This window comes from Hyperolius riggenbachi, chromosome 2, assembly GCF_040937935.1.
Source record: "Hyperolius riggenbachi isolate aHypRig1 chromosome 2, aHypRig1.pri, whole genome shotgun sequence".
Classification (NCBI taxonomy): domain Eukaryota; kingdom Metazoa; phylum Chordata; class Amphibia; order Anura; family Hyperoliidae; genus Hyperolius; species Hyperolius riggenbachi.
Window position 1 is genome coordinate 162,820,556 of NC_090647.1, and position 20,347 is coordinate 162,840,902.

The window sequence follows — 20,347 nt, forward strand, 5'->3', positions numbered from 1 at the left end:
AAGCTTATCTCCTGTCTTTATTAACTCTTCTAGAGTTGTTACCATGGTGATAAGGCATGTAGTACTCAGTAAACATTTTACCTCAGGCAAACCTAAAGTTAACTCTTCTGTCTTTAAGTTAACTCTTTAATCCTTAAAATAACTCCAGAGTTAAAGACAGGCTGTTCATTAACTGCGTGTGAAAATAACTACAGAGGAGGTAACTTAACTACAGAGGAGGTAACTTAACTACAGAGGAGGTAAATTAACTACAGAAGAGGTAACGTAAGGAATGAAGAGCTAAGATAACTCTCATTGGCCTCAATTCACTAAGATCATGCTAGAGATAATAAGGCAAGAGAAAACTTACCTCCACACGTGAGAGAGTTATCTTACCTCTTCATTCCTTAAGTTACCTCTCCTGTAGTTAATTTACCTCCTCTGTAGTTAATTTACCTCCTCTGTAGTTCATTTACCTCCTCTGTAGTTCATTTACCTCCTCTGTAGTTCATTTACCTCCTCTGTAGTTCATTTACCTCCTCTGTAGTTATTTTCACATGCAGCTAATTAACAGCCTGTCTTTAACTCTGGAGTTATTTTAAGGATTGGAGAGTTAATTTAAAGACAGAAGAGTTAACTTTAGGCTTGCCTGAGGTAAAATGTTTCCTGAATACTACATGCCTTATCACCATGGTAACAACTCTAGAAGAGTTATTAAAGACAGGAGATAAGTTTAGTGAATTGAGGCCTTACTGTGTGGAGGTAAGTTTTCTCTTGCCTTATTATCTCCAGCATGATCTTAGTGAATTGAGGCCATTGTCTCTTTTGTTTAAGCCTTTATTACAAGTAATTTGATTACACATAGAAAAAGAGAATGCTCTAAAAATAAATGAAAGTAAACTAGAGTTAAAACTGACTGTTTCACAGCTAAGGCAATTAAATACGTTTGGGAGTAAGATAAGTCATAAGCATCCAATTACCAAGGTTCCCCATGTGATCAGTTACAGGGTATTTTTAGAAGGAGAGGAACAGTACATGAAACAGTATGTGCCTTACAGCTTTTCTGGGATCTGAAGTGTAATTTCCTGACAGCAGACTGGTACACTTTTATCTAAACTGTGCACTAACTCAATCATGGGTGTTAAAGCTCATAGCAATGTAACTTATAATAAAATATAATTCATTATTTCATCAAAGTCCATCAGTATTGCTTAATGTTTGCTGGCCTAAAGGTGTGTACACATGCACTACTATAAGGAACGACGGGTCCGTCAGAACCTCCCGCTGGGAGGGCGTTCCAGGCGATAGTAGAGCGAGTGTACAGTCTGTCGGCAGAATGATAACACGCTCTTTTGGATGGACTAATCAAACCATAGTGCAGCATTATGCATTGTAAAGAGTTATGTAATGTTTTTAAATAGAAGTTAATAATGATAGACAAGCTAAGATATATTTTACATGCTTACTTTGCTTGTTCCTTAAGGTGACACTATTAACATTGGAGATATCTCGTATAAAATCAAAGAACCAAGGAACCCTGAGCTGGTGCCCCAGAGCTACAGTAAGTCATCTGCTGTGTTTTCTGATACAGTTCATAGGCCTGTGTCTCATGCTGATCACTATGCACAGTGCAGTATGTTTGCATCTCGTTACTGATGTCATTATATTAAATTAACCTATTATTCTTTGTGTTTCACAGTAGACAGTCGAGAATAAACACATGAAAACAAGAATCATATTTCTGCTAAGTTAAAGTGTATTCAGTTCCTTCTACAAACACACCTCTAACCACAAATATAAAATATGTCATACTGCACCACTCCTACCTCTGCACTGGGATTCTGGCCTAACTAACGCTGCTCACTGCCACAATTCTCTGTCTGCACTTTCCCTGGGATGCAGTGCTTTTGCAATGCCACCAACCTATTACTCGCTTTTCTCCTGGCTGACTGAAAGCCCTAGAGCTGCAGCCACTAGGGCACGCTCTACAGGCAGCAGCAGTGTTAGGGAGTCTTGCCTAAGGTCTTCTCAATGAAGAGGTGCTGGCTTAGGCCTGGTTCACATTAGCGTTCCCTGTCCGGATCCGCCTGATCGGATCCGGACCGTATACTGTACAAACGTAACGTACGTTCCGCATAGCAATGCAAAGTCTATGCGGACGTTCACATGCGTACGTTCCATGCAGAATGGAGCCGGATCAGATCCGGACTCTGGACATTTTTCCAACATGCGCTATTTTTCGGGTCCGGATCATCCGGCCCACGCACCCGGACCGGAGCTTGACTGCACCATCCGGAAATAGAAACCTATGGGGAACGGAAAGTACAGAACACACAGGATACAAACACCTGACGTTCTACCCCACTTCCTATGCGTATTCTAGCGGCCATTTCGGATGGGGACACATGGGCAGCAGTGGAGCAGCAGTGACTAACGTGCTGCAGCTGTTTGGCAGTATGTCGGAGGTGGAGGTGAGGCCTAAACAGCGGAGGACCTGATTCTACAGGTGCACCAGGTGCACCTTCTGCTGACCCCAACAATTTTATTAGTAATTTCGCTGTTTTTAACCACACGGATCTGGATGGCAGCCTGATACATTCCTGATGCAAACGGACCGGATCCGGATCGGAACCGTACAGTTCCGATCCGGATCAGGTCCTGATCCGATCCGGTCCGTTTGAATGCCAAAACGCAAGTGTGAACGGGGCCTTACTAAACACGAAGAGCCAAGATTCAAACCCAGGTCTCCTGTGTCAGAGGCAGAGCCCTTAAAGTGTATCTCCGGCCTAAATGTAAAATCCGGCAGCCTTCCTCTAAAAGAAAGCTATAGATACCTGCGCTGCCTTGTCCCTCAAAGCCGTCCTGAAGACCCTGCATCACCCGACTTTCTGTGCGTGGCCCCGCCTCCCCTCCTTACCCAGAGAAAAATGCCAAGATGTTTACTGCAGTAAATACAAGAGAATACATGAGAATGGGGCAATGGGTGTGGACCCCCCCTGCATTGAGCAGCTGTGTGGGTTAGTGAGCATATGGGGAACTTTGGACAATGTTGTCTGGGACACATAAGTGTGAATTAACACTGTTTGCTGACCAGTGAAAATCATGGAAAGCTATTTAAAAGCAAACGGTCATACAGCAATGTGCTGAACTTTGCTTACTATGTGGACTGTGCTGGATCCACTATATGGAACTATAAAAGAAAGCAAGCATTAGCGTTTAAAGGGGATATTGGCGAACTTTCGAGACAACGGCCGTGATAGGTTGGTGGCATTGCAAAAGCATCCCATCCCAGGGTAGCTTCAGACAGAGAAGTCACTGCAGTATTTAAAGTGTACCAGAGACAAAAAAAAATTAAAAGTTTTATACATACCTGGGGCTTTTATTTTAAGTTTCTGGTTTCCTTTAAGCAGCATTTGTTAGGCCACAATGACCGTGTTCCCGGTATAGAGGTAGGGGTGGTGCCATATGACATGTTTTATATTTGCGGTTAGGTGTATTTGTAGAAGGAACTGAATACACTTTAAATTGACAGCAATATGATTCATGTATTCATTTGTTTATTCAGTGATGTGATTATATTGTCCAATGCAAAACGTAACGCCCCTCTGTAAACACAGCTCTTCTCTCTGCATGCCGGTGCAGTGTGTGCCAGTGACACATTCCTGCTTCGCACCAAATTCTTCTTACAGATTTTTTCATAGTTGGAGCAGTGACGCCGGTGCACAGGTGACAAAGCCACTGTTCGTGGGTGTAATGATACTGATTCATTTTTATATACGGTACATTGCTTTTTTACATACCTAAAAAAAGCTGTCCCTTTTTGGAACCAAATCCCTCTGTCCCTATTTCCACTCTTACAGGGATGGTATGAAGTACAGAAGTAACTATATGTTTTCCCTTGGTGATGGTTGTTGATTTTGTACATCTAGTTTTGTGGCTCTCTTACATCTCCACTAGTGAGCACAGCCAGTGAGATGACACCACTAATTCCCATTACAGCTTCACAGCTACAGAGAGCAGCGCTATGTCTCTGGGTACAACTCCTGCTGATGTCACCGGTATCTAATGAAGTTCATAAGTCAAACTCGGACCTTCATACTTTTCTACATAAGGAAAAGTGACTCCTTTTAAAGAAGAGAGTCTGAAGCCATTTAAAATATCTGTTTATATCCAGCAAGCTGCTTCAGCATTACAAAACAAACAGATTCGCCGCAGGGACGCGGCATAAAGAGATCTTTATCCCCATGAAATCCCGGGGCAAAACCCCACGACTTTCCAGGTCGCTTTGTGCTGTAGCTCTGCCTCCAGCACAGTCAATCTCCGCCTCTCTCAGTGAAAGAAGTCTGAGAGGGGTGGGAGGAGGCGGCGATTGGCAGAGATTGACGCGAGTAGAGGCAGAGCTACAGCACAAAGCTCTGCCTCTACCAGGAAGGAGCTCTGAACTTTTCCCTAGGGAATTCGGGGTATTAAGATCTCGTTCTGACTTGTCCCGTGGCGAATCAGTTTGGATTATAATGCTGAAGCAGCCTGCTGGATAAAAACAGGTATTATAAATGGCTTAAGACACGCTCCTACTGCATTCCAATCATACACCAAGATATGTACATTGTAACACATTTAGGAGCAAAACATTTATTTATATAGTTCAACTTCATATTTAGAAGATGGAAGTGATACTAAGGCCTCTTTCCTATATAGAAGGCTGAACTGCACGCTTGTTGAGCAGTTTATCCTCCTGGTTTCCAGCCATCGGTGCCATTAGGGTGCAATTTAAATGCAGCAGAATGGTCAGCATATGTGATACCACACGTGTCAGCGCATACCATACAGTGGTGTTACCTGGTGGCAGAAAATCACATGTCATGCGTGAGCACGGCCATTCTCAGATGTTACCCCAATGGGAGTGGTGGGGGAAGGATCACCTCTTTACCACAGATAGCAAGCGCCTGGCTGGTGCACAGGAGTAACTGACAGGTGGTGAATTCACCGCTTTCAGCCTCCTGTGTGAAAGAGGCCTGAGAGATTTCTTGACAGACAGTAGACCATCACCCAGACGGAGCACAGCATTTGTGCTGGATGACAAGTGTTCTTTGAGTATGTAGCTTTAAAGGAACACTGAAGCGAGAGATATACTTTATTTCCTTACCAGTACAATACCAGTTGCCTGGCGCCCTGTTGATATTTCTGGCATCAGTAGTGTCTGAATCACACACCTGCAACAAGCATGTTGCTAGTCTTGTCCAATTTTTTTTTTGTCAGTAACTTCTGATCTGCATGCTTGTTTGGGGTCTATAGCTAATAGTATTAGAGGCAAAGGATCAACAAGACAGCCAGGCAACTGGTATGGTTTAAAATTAAATAAATATGTCAACCTCCATATCCCTAGCACTTCAGTTTCCCTTTAAAGCTGCCCAACTTCATGGTGAACAGTGCAAGACCTTTGCACTGGATTCATTTCTGCTTTTTTTGGGGGGGGTCGTTCTGTGGGAGAGGGGAGCAGAATTATCTATGTGATGTTTCTGTGTTGTAAAACCTAGTCCTTGCTTGTCCTTTGGTTTAGACATGGTATGTTGCTATATGGGCAGCACGGTGGCGTAGTGGTTAGCGCTCTCGCCTTGCAGCGCTGGGTCCCTGGTTCGAATCCCAGCCAGGGCACTATCTGCAAAGAGTTTGTATGTTCTCTCCGTGTCGGCATGGGTTTTCTGCGGGCACTCCGGTTTCCTCCCACATTCCAAAAACATACGGATAAGTTAATTGGCTCCCCCTAAAAAAAAAAAAAAAAATTGGCTCTAGACTACAGTACTTACACTACATAATATAGACATATGGCAAGGGTAGGGATTAGATTGTGAGCTCCTTTGAGGGACAGTTAGTGGCAAGAGATATATATACACACACACACACACACACACACACACACACACACACACACACACACACACACACACACACACACACACACACACACACACACACACACACACACACACACACACACACACACACACACACACACACACACACACACACACACACACACACACACACACACACACACACACACACACACACACACACACACACACACACACACACACACACACTACATCGCTGCGTAATATGTCGGCGCTATATAAATACTAAATAATAATAATAAAATGATCTCCCACTCTAACAGTGTTATTTAAAGTGGTCTGAAACTCAGCATTTCTTCCTTGCTCTAAAACATAGTTCCCCAACCCTGTCCACAAGGCCCACCAATAGTTCAACATTCACTGAAACCACAAACATTAACTGGTGAACTAATTAGTGCATCAGCAGAGTTGATTAAATTTTTTTGGATTTCCGCAAAATGTGCACTGTTGGTGGGCCTTGAGGATTGGGCTGGGGAACACTGACCTAAAAGATTCCTTAAAGAGGATCTGTAACATAAAAAGATCCCCTGGGGGGTACTCACCTCGGGTGGGGGAAGCCTCCGGATCCTAATGAGGCTTCCCACGCCGTCCTCCATCCGTCAGGGGTCTCGCTGCAGCCCTCCGTGGAGTCCGGGCAGCGGTGACGTCATTATTTACCTTCCTGGCTCCAGCGCAGGCGCTCTGACGGCTGTCGGCTCCGAACTACACGGAAATACCCGATCGCCGTCGGGTCTGCTCTACTGCGCAGGCGCAAGTTTCCGGCGCCTGCGCAGTAGAGCGGACCCGACTGAGATCGGGTATTTCCGTGTAGTTCGGAACGGAAAGCCTCCACAGCGCCCCCCGCTGGAGCCAGCAAAGGTAAATATTAAACTAACAGTCGGCACAGTCGCCGGCTGTTCGGAGGGCTGCGGAGAGACCCCCGTGGGACAGAGGACGGCGTGGGAAGCCTCATTAGGATCCGGAGGCTTCCCCCACCCGAGGTGAGTACCCCCCAGGGGATCTTTTTAATGTTACAGAGTCTCTTTAACGCTTTAAAGCTACTATACCACACACATTTTGAAGCAGAATGGCATTTAAACAGTTAAACACTTAGTCCTGCCATGGAAAGCCCCTTCATCTTAAAGGGGAACTTCAGCCTAAACAAAAATACTGTCATCAAGTTACATTAGTTATGTTAATTAGAATAGATAGGTAATATAATCTCTTACCCACCCTGTTTTAAAAGAACAGGCAAATGTTTGTGATTCATGGGGGCTGCCATCTTTGTCATGGAGGCAGCCATCTTTTTGGTTGAAAGGAGGTGACAAGGAGCAGGAGACACAGTTCCAACTGTCCTGTGTCCTGATAACCCCTCCCAGCTGCATGTGCTAGGCTACAAATGTCAAATTCAAAATTTAAAAAAAAAAAATTTGCACCAAAACAGCAGAACGAGAACAACAACATCAGAAATCCCATCATGCTTTGCACAGCATCAGGGAAAAAAGCCCGGGCAGTTTTCTTCTGTGCAGCTAAAAATGAGGCTTGTATAAGAGAAACAAAGTTCTGATGCTGTGAAACTGTTAAAGAAACACCAAGCCTTTTTAGTGCTGCTGAGTTGATTTTTAGTCCGGAGGTTCACTTTAAGATCCAATCCGAAATGTAGATAACAGTATCTTTTGTTTACATTCCTCTCTCGTTACATTGTGTGTGTGTAATGCTGGGAATACACGTTACGTTTTGCGCGTTCAATTCGGCCCACGGTCTATTAGCCATTTGATTTTCAGCTCGATTCTCTTATCTTCCACTCGTTTTTCTTATCTTTTTTTCCTTTCACTTCTATGAGAAATCGAGCGGAAAAGAATGGACATGATAACATTGGACATGTCGGAATTTTATCATCGAAGGCATGTATCGGAATGATTCTTAGCAAAAAAAATGTATTCCTAGCATAACAACTGAAAACAAGATCTCTGTGAAGCTCTCTCTGTTTTAAAGGGAACCAGAGATGAACGTTTCACACAAAATAAGCATATCAGTTGATAGCTTGTAAAGAATAAATGCTCTACCTGATAATTTCGCCGCTCTGGTGTGCCTTTTTTAGTGTTTTTTTATCCATTATTGCTCCAGGAAAAATCAAATATGGCCGCCGGCTCATATCCCTTCTGCTTCCGGGTTATGAGTTGCTCTGGATGTGCTGTCTAGGCTATATGAGAATAGGCTGCTGCAGCCTTTCATCTGTGTACTTTCATTTTGGTATGATGTGCAGCTGCCTGTAAGAAGTGTCTCTCATAGGAATGAAACTGCAGTCATCATCATTATCTAGTGCACACAGAACACACAGGGATCATATTGCAGCCACAGAGCTTCTCTCTCAGCAGGAGCAGCCCCTCCCATGTCATCACAGCTCTCAGTATGCAAAGCAGGAAATCTGAGCCAGGAGGTGGCAGGCTTGGGCTTGAAAAGACTCCACAGAAGAGTGACTCAGCTATAATGATTCCAGGTCAAACCTAGACTGAGCCAGTCGGGCATTCTTATCACAGCTGCTAATAGACTAATTAAGCAGATACGAATGAAACTAAAACCAGGGTAGGTGTTTACTGTCATGTTCCCACTGATAAATGTAAAAAAATACATGAGGGTGCTTCATCTCTGGTTCTCTTTAAGCTTGCACACAGTTTAGAACAGCTCACTAGAAGATTGTATTATACAATAAAAAACAGCTTGAATAAAATGCAATGGCAGCTTTCAGTGCACATAAATTGTACGTTGGGAACTTGTTATTTGTAAATAGACAATATTACTTGTGCACAAAAAAGCACAATATGGTGACTGTATGGGTAATAAATAGTAGGAAAACACATTTTATATAATGTTGGAGTTTGAGACCACTTTAAGAATTGAAGTTTTTTTATGTAACAAAGCACTTTTTTTTGCTCAATGCCTTCTGAAGTAGATGATGCCCACTCGGTTTTTAAATATCCTGTTATGAATGTGTGACTTGATGAATGATAACATTCATACTGGGGATTTTGCATTGGTATAAATAATCTGTGATCCTGGTGTCAGAAAATCATTGTACCAGACTCCAATCTCCACACTGTGCCTGAGAGTGTCTGGCTTTTGCTATTAGCTAATTGGATGATGACTCACTGTAAAGAGATGCTTTTCATGTCTTACTTGAAAAAGAATGCTAAGCTCTGATAAACTGGCACGGTTGAGCCTTCCATAGAAAGCTACAGGCATATGGGCAATTGGGCAGTAGTTGCAAGGGGTGTGTGGATGTGTTATATTTGGTTTGTTTCCCTCTGAATTACCATCATTTTTCTATATTTGTGCAATAAACATTTTACAGAACTTGGGAATAGAAACTGAGCCATTTGAAGAAAAAATATATAATCAAGGTTTGCATTATGTGAAAAGGTCAAAACTTTTTTTTTTTTTTTTAATCGGAAAAGGATTTTCACAGGCAAAGATAAAAGTGAATTCTGAGCAGATCTTTTAAAGTGGGATGAATCTCCATATTAATTGGAAAAAAACACTTAAGTAGCTTACCTATCCTGTTATCTTCAGAGTTCACTGTCAAAATAAATGTGATATGAAAAAAAGAAAATATTATTTCTGCTGGTTTCCATCTTTACTGTTCCTCTTTCTTGCCAAAAGCGACATCACTTCTGCCCTTTTGTTTTTGTTTTTTTTTGTTTTGTTTTTTTCAACCAAAATCAGTGTTTTTCCCTCCCTACTGCCACAGCTTACTATCCCTTTCACAGCAAACATCAACTAGACAACATGCTTACATCAATGTGTAAGCGCTGCAAAAAAGGAGAGGGGGGATTAAAATTCCTTCTGGTCATGGTGTCCTTAATTTATGCAAAATAGGACAATTTCAGTTATTTGCATGCTGAGATAAGCTTGTGACAGTAGCTGTGGAAAAAAAAAAACTTCCCACCATCCTGTTGGCAATGCACAGTTTCTGTGGTTAGGCAATGGCACCCTGAGCAGGTAAAGAAAGAAAGAAAAAAGGGGAACATATAGGGACCTGTTTTAGAAAAAAGGGATTTACATATATCTTTGGGGCACTAACTATTTTTGGCAATTTTTTTTTTATTTTTGGATGTATAAACTTCCTTTAAGCTTCTCTTTTGGTCAGTGAAGCCACTCGTCATGTTAATGGGCCAGTATGGGGGGTTTAAGAATCGAGGAACATGTTTATCAAAACCAGCTCAAGATGAATTGGAACATATTTGGTGCTAAACAGGTTGCAGAAATGGGGCAGTTGCTTAGAGCGACCAGTCGTCTTTGATCTGGATATCTGCTCTATTTGTGCACCAGTTCAGATCCATGTTTCCTCCCTTTCCTCCTCCCGGTTGGCAGTGCCCATCCTTGGTCTGACACCACCTTCTGTAGGAATCGGCTTCTCTGAGGATCATGTGACCCACATCTTCTCTGGGTTAGAATGTACTTAGATAATTGTTGCAGTTTGGATTGCTGCCTGAAGATCACGCTTAAGGGCCCGTTTCCACTATAGCGTTGCGGAATCGCCAATGAATCACCGCAGGCAAATCGCATGCGGGTGCGATTCCGCATGCGTTTTTTGCCGCGATTTCGCATGCGATTTCGCATAGGTAAGGCTGTATGCGAATTTAACCATGTCACTGCCTGTGTAAATTAACATTAATACCTATGCGAAATCGCATGCGAAATCGCGGCAAAAAACGCATGGGGAAAACGCATGCGATTTCCCTATTAAATACATTGCGTGCGATTCGCCTGCATTCCACACGCAGGCGAATTCTGAGGGCCCTACCCTGCAGATTTTTTCTGCACAGAAAAACGTGCGGGGAAACGCACAAGTGGAAACAGTCCCATCCACTTGTACTGACTGTGCGAATCCGCATGCGGGCAACGCATGCGGATTCGCGATAGTGGAAACGGGCCCTCAAGTTAGTTTGTTCTAAAATTTTCGTTTTTACTTGGAAGACATAAAAGCAGTTTCACTATGTGAAGCTTCATACTTGGCGTGCCTACAGCAGCCCTGTCTTTTTTTTTTTTTTTTTTTTTTTTTTTTTTTTTTTTACCACCATGAGACCTGCAATCTAAAGCTGTGCTAACCTATTTTCTCTTGGTAGTTGTCTAATGCAAATATGAATGACACATTTTATGAAAATATTCTAGCAATGTAATAGTATTGAGTCTGACTCAGATGTGGATGGATTGTTTGAATGCAGGACATGTAGAATGTGTGGCCAGGTCTCTGAGTAACAGAAGTAGCAAAGGAGGAGGAAGTTTATATGTTGCACACTACATTAAAGCCCTCAGCCCCCACTACACTGAGTATCTGTTGTCGTTATTCATTACTCAATCATTAGAATAACAGTTTGATGTTTTGATTAATGTGCTATTTTATGGTGCACTTGTTTGTCGCTTGTTGATCCCCAATCAGGGACGTGCTGTACACACACTAGATTCTCAGCCGAGTTTTCTGTAAACAGTCGTCTCTGAGTATTATATAGTGCAGCTGGAGACAGGTGAATGTTGGGCAAATTTTTGCTTTCCAAGATTTTTCTCCTTTTGCAACCCCTTAAAGTATACCTGAGACGAGAAGCATTTCAGATTCCATACTTACCTGGGGAGGCTTCCTTAAGGCCGCTAGTCCCTCGCCAGCTCCCCAGGTGGCTTCTATCCCCCACAATTCAGCCCAAAAGCTTGGCTGAGTCGCACTTCTTCATGCATGCGAGGGCAGGCGTCCTGTCTCGCTTCTGTGGCTGGGAGTGTTCTACACTTGCGCAGTACGCTCCCAGGGACAGAAGCACGACGGGGGAGCGCTCCTGGCTAGGCTGCGCAAGAACGATGGAGGTAGACTGATGACGTAGCGGAGCTCCGTTACTTAAGCGGGGATGCACGCGCCGATCCCCTGCAAAACCCCGCTCCAGAACTTGACGCCTTTTGGCGTTAGGCGGTCCTGGGGCTGCCACCCTCCCGACGCCTATCGGCGTTAGGAGGTAGGGAATGGGTTAAAACAAAAGTTCTCCTGTGGATAAAACTCACACATTTTATTTGCCCATTTGTCCCTGTTATTATTCCGTTGAAATTATGTCACTATCTCAATGTATGGCAACAATATATTATCTGGAAATATGGTGTAATTTTTCTGTTGCTGTTTTTTTTATTTTTTATATCTGGTCCATAATTACGACCCCCCTGCATGGTAATATACCTTCATAACGTACAGATTAAAAAAGCTGTGTCTCTAAGCAACTTTTTTTTTTTTTCAGTAGTGTTGGGGGGGGGGGGGGGGGGGGGGACACTAGATGGTGCTGCAAACACTCTTCTGTTTAAGAGGAAGTGTACACTTTTTTTTTTTTACATTTTAACAAGCTTCCAACTGCTTACTGTTTTATGAATGGACATGGCCATTGTGATAGAGTAGGGGAATGCTCGTTCTCCTTCCCCAGTCGCAGGTTATGGTGTCCCTGACAGATAACAGCAGGGGGGATAGACCGCACAGCGGCGGTGGGAGTGAGCGACACATTAAAACGTCCTGGAGCCGTTAACAGGCTCCATCAGGACGTTTTAATGTGTCTTCTTGTCCAGAAGTGGTTAAGGAAGGCCCATGTAAGTATGGAACCTGAGATGCTTCTTGTCTCAGGTTCCCTTTAAGACTTCCTTTTAATGAATGAGGACACAGTACAAATGCCTCCTGAACTCGCTTAAATCCTGAGCAGCACTGAATGAAACATGCTAGAACAGGGCAGAGGTGGTGACCTATACAAACATACAGTATATAAAGTAAGGCAGGGGTCACTCTGATGTCTGTGGGAAATTCAGACTGTTCCCCACAAGCCTTTTGCCGCATTGCAGTTTGGGAGGAGGCATGAAGTATACTTTGCATTTGTAAACACACTGGGGAGGCTGTAGGAAGGGTTATGGCTCATACACACATCCAACTTAATGAACAACCAACCCCACAACAAGACCAACCACACAACAAGATGTTTACCTGACCAGTACATACACACACGCCAACCAACTAAACAACCAACTCGCTTAAATACAATGCGTGCTAGCTAAATGACAAACTGCACACCGTGTCTGCATTCAAAAACAACAAAGTTGTTTAAAAGACTTGTACACACATTCCAACCTACATGATTGATCAGATTGATCGCTGGTTGGATCTGGCAAACAAGCTGTTATCAGTTGGTCATCTGGTTGTTTGCCGTCTGTACACACCCATCTTATCTTCCAACAGGCAAGTTTGGAAGATAGTTGGGCAGATTGTTGTTAGATATGTATGAGCCTTTAGCGCTTGTGTAAACTATACAATGAGTACACAAGTGCATTTTCACATGTTTTTTTATGCAAACTGTACATGTTCAGACATGCTTCATGTTTGCATAGGAATATAGTGTGTTCTGCTTTGGGGTAGTGCACCACATGACAATATACAGCATAGGTGTGCAGGTTAACATAAGTGTATGGCCTTTCATATTATCATGTATATCTCACACCATGGTCCCTATTGAATCTGTTTTTTCTCCTGAGTTTTCTCCTAGGTGAAATTTTTGCACCTTGTCAAAATTTGCTTCTCAAGTCAACAGCAACTAAGTAAAATAATTTTGATAGTACTTTTTCACCTACATTTGCTACTTTTTCAGATGCAGTGATGGAAAGTTATTTTAAGGAGAAAATCAAAAGTTAAATCCAATGGAGAAAACTCAGGAGAAAAAGTTAATCGAATAAAGTTCCATTTGCATTTTGTCAGAGCTGACCGCACTGCACATTGGGCTGGATTCAATAAACCATGATAACAAATATCACGGTCGCGATAGTGTTTTGCGGACGTTATAATGCGCGTAACGGTTTTCCCACGTAATCGTGGATTTTCGTGCACAACCAAACCTTGACCATTTTCGCATGAAAATTTGCATTTGTGCGTGCAAAACGTTATTCACATTATAATGTGCGCAAAATGCTAGCGCGACCGTGATATCAGTTATCGCGGTTTAGTGAATGAAGCCCATAGTGTGCACAAAACCTTATCGCAGAATGACCAGGGACTTAGCAGGAGGTTTATGACACAGCTGAGCTGCACTGCTGACCACAAAGAGTTACTTTCTCAGCAGAGAGAAGAGGTGGGTGAAGTCAGGTGATCTGTTCTGTGTTGGTGTAGCAATTCTCACTTTCTTGGCATTAGTATCCCACCACCTTTCAATATATTCATTGAAAGAAGTTCAGATGTGCAGTGCACAAAACTTTGCGTATTCTTAATTGATCCGTATTAACTATCATAAGCATTTAAAACTAGGGCTTTAAGCTATTCCATGGCTGCACAGGATTACACACTGCTATAGTGATATTACATGTCTGCTGTAGCAAATGCTATTGCTAAGATTTTATTTGTAAACAGTCGGTCTGTGTATGATCTTGCTAACTAATGGTTATGCAATGTACAATATATCTTAGAATATTGTGTGTGTTTCCAGTGAGTGATTAAAATCTGTCCATCCATCTAAAAAATATCACTTTAGTCTATGCATAGTGTGTTTTGTGCTGCTGTCTGTGGTGCTGAAATGCTGCATATTTCTTCAAATCTGTTTCTTTTCTGTGTTACAATGCAAGCTTTCCCAGCAGCTGTTTTCCACATCGGTAGATCCCAGGAGCTGATATCTATTAATGTATGGCCTCTTTCTATTTTTGCCATGTGTAGAAAATTCATTTATAGAGAATAACTATGTTTAAAGTGCAAATCTGGTCACACGCAGATAGAATTCAGTGTAATCTTCATGTACTGTTAATTTAAAAGCTATCACAAAAGAATCCAAACTCAAGTGATTGATTTTATTTATAGTGATCAGAATTGTCCAGCTCTCCCATCAATTTGGGAGAGCTGGACACGAGCTTGACAAGTATTACATTTTTAATAAAATGTAATACTATTACATTTCATTAAAAAATGTAATCTATTAGAACTTGTCAGTCCGATTTTTACATAAATGATTTGAAATTAAACAGGTCATCGAATTCATTGAATGAAAAATGCATGGCAGATGAACTCTATTTTCATGAATTATGTGTGCATGGAGTCATTTTTATTTCAATGTCTCATAAAATCCATAAAATGTGTTCCCCCGAGTGCCTTTGGAACTGTACAGAGCCAGCCCTGCCTGAGAAAAATCAGCAGCCAGCCCGAGCGTTGAGGACTTCTCAGCTGAAGGGAAAATTTGGAATGTTAGGAGGCGCCCAATTAGAGTGATAATAGGTCTTCAAATTGAAGGAGAATTTTTTTAGTAAAATAAGATTTTCCTAATACGATAAGATAAAATATAATTTCATTTATTAATTGCGAACAGCACTGAAAGGAGTCGTATCTATTTTAGTTCATGTCAGATATCAGATGCTTTAGACTACTTCATTTCCTGGTGCCAGGACATAAAATGGTTAACAGAACACACAGACACAGCTTATGTGAGCACACATTATGCTAGCTTTTTACTTCAGCTGCTTTCCTTATATCCTACTCAATACAGGGTTTTGCTCATGCGCAGTATATCATCATATGTCACCATAATTACAGAAAGTCATGTGATTTACAAGAATTAACACAGTTCAATGATCACGGGGAAAACATGTTATTTATGACCTTTCAGGTGTCCCCATTTGGGGCACTTATGGGTTTTGCCCAGCAAGAAGAATTTGGCTATTCTCTATTCCATGCAGCCAGCTCTTCCTGCACAGATGTGTGTGGGTGGCTGATTCTTCTATAGACACATTAATATCACATTGATCAGATACATGTATGCTTGTATATGAAATTGATCTATATACTATACTATATACTAATATATATATACATATATACCTACATATCCTTTCAGTCCCCCCTTTGGTCATTTCTTCCAAAGGAAGAAGATGACCATACTAAAGCCAATACCTAAAGCAGGCAGAGCTAGCATCATAGTGGGCAAAATTTTGGTCGAAGCCTCCTAATGGTCAAAACACGAATAGCTATTTGGTAAAGTACTCCTACCAAAGAAAATGATTAACCAACCTGTAACCTTAAACAACCAATTAAATAATGTTGACCAATCTAATGGTCAAACACATCAGAAAAATCAGAAAAGAACCAAATCAGAAATTATTCAGGAAAAAACCCAATAATTATTTTTCCTGATGCAGATCAGAACTAAGAACATTTCTCTTTCCTGATGTGATCTAGTAAAGATCTTATGCGGACTACATGTGAGGGTACACTCATGTGTATAACTTAGCCTGCGGCAGGAATATTTCTCTTAGATCAATACAAGAAAGAAGCTTTCTTATTATCTTAGTACTTACTGCAAGAGAAACTTCCATCTGCTCTTTTCTGGAAAAGGACTTTTCTAAATACTAGGCCTTAGGTAGGCCAAGGTCAGAAACCCTTATGATAGCAACTAACTCATGCATAAGGTGGCCATATTTGGGAGAGGGTGGTCTTGACTCTACAATTTAGTTCACAAACCGTTTGTGAGGCATGGCAGACCTCCCACCCTCCATCAGCCACTGTACTCCAAGCTATATCTGTATCCTTTACTCTAAGTCACACACTCCTGTTAACCCAGGGGGTGGACACCCACCCAACTACAATCATGCTCAGGCCTTAATGCCCAGAGTACAGAGGCAGAGATCAGAAATACAGGAGTACTGCCAGAACTCACCAAACAAGTCAAAAGTAGCTACAGGCCTCAGTACAGGACATATTTGTGAAAGGGAATACACAAATCACAGCAGGAGGCTAGGGAACAAGGCTGCATGAGACCATCAACATCTCTGGCCTTCCAATTATCCCATATTAAATATACCAATCCGGTTGCTCAAGGCAACTGTGTTGCTGTGAAATTGTAGTCTATCACACCAATCATACTGACCAAAGCCTGTTATGCTTGCTTCAGACAAACAGATACAGCTCTGATTTAACAAGGGAAGGGAATGTTAACTAATTGACTTTTTACCACAGTAATGGTAAATATCTAAAGTTGTAACTAATAGCAACCGCTGCCATAGATACTCTTTCTAGGTCAGGACAACTGTAATGATGGCTACCTTCAGATTTAACCATACTAGAAGGATGACAACGCGTTTCTCGGTGTAAGCCGCTTCCTCAGGTCAAATGAGTGCCTTAACATAAAATAAAAAGTAAAACAGAGTGGCGCTCAGAACATGTTCAGCTATAAGCAATGCATAAAAATACAAAATACAGTATAAGAACAAAACATATGTAATACTTAATGTCAGATACTAGAAGTCAATCCAATATCATCTATGCATGTGTTGTTCTAGTTTTACACCCTGGTTTATAATAAAAATAGGATAAAAAATAATACAATATAATGAGAAAAAATATAATATAATATAACAGATCTATCTGGCTGTACTGTAGTATGAAAATATGGCTGTCGATCTTTAAGACTAGAAGATCTGAGAACTAGCATAAAAATATTCTTATATATACATTATATAGACATTCACCCATGGATCCCATATTATTCGTATGAACAGATCCTAGGAGATATGGGGAAGGGTGGGAGGAGAAGGAAAGCGGGGTATAGAAGAGAATGAAATATGAGATTGGATTGGCTGGTGTCCCGAGGATGGGAGGGGGGAGAGAGAGAGGGAGAACCTGGGTGGGTGTGAAAGCAGGCGCATCCGCCGAGTGTGCCATGGCGGTGGGAAAGGATCTTACCGGCTGTATAGCTGTAGAGGTCCGGAGGCGCCAGTATAACGATGTGCACGCTGTCAGGTCTAATATTTAAATAAGGTGTAGACGCTGAGTGCGTCCTGACGAGGGGCGGCGTCTGCCGGAAGAGAGTGAAGAAGCCAATGAGGCAAGGGCAGCGTGAGGAGGGCGGAAGTGTCTCCGTGGCCATGTAGTGTATGGGCAGTGGGTGACGGAAAGCTGGGATTGACGGTGGCGGCAGCGTAACGAGGGCAGAAGTGTCGCCGCAGCCATGTTGTGTATGGGCAGTAAGAGGCAGGAGGCTGGGACTAAAGGGGGCGGCCATATTGGGGTGGAGTGGAGGCCCAGCGGAAGCCATCTTGCCGAGAGCCAATGGTGGAGAGAGAGAGAGTGGCCATATTAGGAAGGTCGCGGCCATCTTGTGTGGGGCAAAGGGAGGAAATGTATACATAGAAAAAAAAAAAAAAATATATATATATATATATATATATATATATATATATATATATATATATATAAAGATTATTTAACTACTTAAGGACCGCGGTGATTGAAATCTGTTTTGGTGGGCTCCTGGCTGGCAGGGCGTAGATTTCAATCACTGCCCGCAGCGCACATCCGCCGTTTGTCACTCCCCGAAGATTGTGTCGCTCAAACCCGACGTCTCTCGTGCAGCTCACTTGCTCTGCCTGTCTCTGACGGCAGAGCCATGTGAGCCATTCAGGAGCCGATTTCATTGGCTCCTGGCTGTGTCTATCAATATAAGCCGCTCTCATAGGCTTACATTGATAGACACGGTCAAGAGCCAATGAAAGCGGCTCCTGACCAGCTCACATGACTCTGCTGTCATAGAGATGGCAGAGTCAATGTCAGGAGGATCCCGGCGTCCGGCGGGTATGCGCAGCGATTAGTCGGTATTCCGTCGATATTGTACCCGCTGTCTCTGGTCCTTAAAGAGATTCTGTATTGTTAAAATCGCACAAAAGTAAACATACCAGTGCGTTAGGGGACATCTCCTATTACCCTCTGACACAATTTCGCCGCTCCTCGCCGCATTAAAAGTGGTTAAAAAAAGTTTGTTTATAAACAAAGAAAATGGCCACCAAAACAGGACGTAGGTTGATGTACAGTATGTCCACACATAGAAAATACATCCATACACAAGCAGGCTGTATACAGCCTTCCTTTTGAATCTCAAGAGATCATTTGTGTGTTTCTTTCCCCCTGTTCTCATGCACTGAAGTTTCAGGCTGCTTGTTTCTTCCTGAAAACAGCTTTGCCCTTGTCTGTAATTCTTCAGTATGTGAAAGCCCAGCCAGCTCAGAGGACGATTTATCCAGCTTATAAGAGAGAAGAGAGAAGCTGCTCTAATCCTAAATAACACACAGGCAGTGTGCATAGAGGGGCCTGGAAGGGGGAGTTCATAGCAGAACCACAACACTGAAGAATTTGGCAGCCTTCCAGACACAGGCTGACAAGTCTGACAAGAGAGAGATAAGTTGATTTATTACGGAGACAGTGATAGTATAAAGTGCTGCAGTAAGCCAGAACACATTAGAATAGCTTTTTGAACTTGTAGGATGATAAAAAACAGGATGCAATTTTTGTTACGGAGTCTCTTTAAGTGGTTAATGTGTGTACAAAGTTAAGACTGCTTGAAATGTACAAGTAGCAACAGTGTGCAAAGCCAGTGAAGCTGGGTGCATACAGACAATTTTGATTGGCTGATTTTACCACCTCCGTGTATTATGAGAGCTTACCTACACAATTTGTTTATAGTATTATGTTGGACACCAAACTACATGGAAGTGGTAAAATTGGCCAATCAAGATTGGATGTTTGTACCAGGCTTTATGGCGATATTGATTTCTCATCTCTGCTTATAGATCAAACAGGGAATCCTAGGTTGGTGGGAATTGCAGTCTAGACAAGAGTCTATGTGCTGAACCGGTACGGCTGGTTCCCCCCAACACAGTGAAGACAACAGCAGCACTAGGGATGATCCGTTATATGAAATTTTTTCCGAGTTGATGCAAGTGTATTCAAATGTTTATGCAAATATATGCAGTTTGAAAATGGACTAATCAATTTGGGTTTAAATTGATCAATTTTCAAGCTGCTTATATTAGCATAAAAATTTGCATAAACTCAGAAATATTTACATCTTATTGATTATTACTATGCAGCACCAGTGATTTCAACACTACTTCAGGTGTCCATAGACTCCTTTCCAAGCAATTTAATATGGGTTGTCCTTATTACAAACTAGTTAAAATTATACTACACCATGTAGATTGTGAATTGCATATGGCTCAGGGAATGTTAATTGACAGAGAGGAATGCAAGTGATAAGAACTGAAAAGTGTATGAGAAACTATCAGCTGCCGTTAAGTGGAGTGTTACTACAAACTGCATTGTAAAGTAATGCATTCTGAGCTGTCTACTTTATTTTTTACTAGTTTATTTAGAGAAAAATATGCACAGCAGGCACACAGAGAGGGAATGAGAGAGGGAGACAAGGCACATATATGTGTGTGCAGGGGCATTCCTAGGGTCCTTGGAGATCGGGGGCACCTGTGGGCACTAAAAAATGGGCATGGTCGTGCAGTGAGTGGGCGTGGCCATGGGTGGGGCCAAACGTACATGAACTTAGCAGCGGTGTAAGCTACAGATTAAGGGCCTGCCCATCGAAATACTGGATGGAGCCTCCTGTCCTTTATTTAGATAATTTACAATCAGTATAGGCATAGATCAAAGATGT

The 20,347-nt window shown here is 42.2% G+C and overlaps 1 protein-coding gene across 1 annotated transcript in view; it reads left to right on the forward strand.

The window, feature by feature from the left end:
• The window catches only part of VWA8 (von Willebrand factor A domain containing 8), a 476,746-nt gene that overhangs the window by 15,476 nt on the left and 440,923 nt on the right, over positions 1-20,347 (forward strand). The window contains exon 3 of the mRNA XM_068267802.1: positions 1,463-1,540. Coding sequence (XP_068123903.1) covers positions 1,463-1,540 — 78 coding nt within the window. The remainder of the gene's footprint in view (positions 1-1,462; positions 1,541-20,347) is intronic.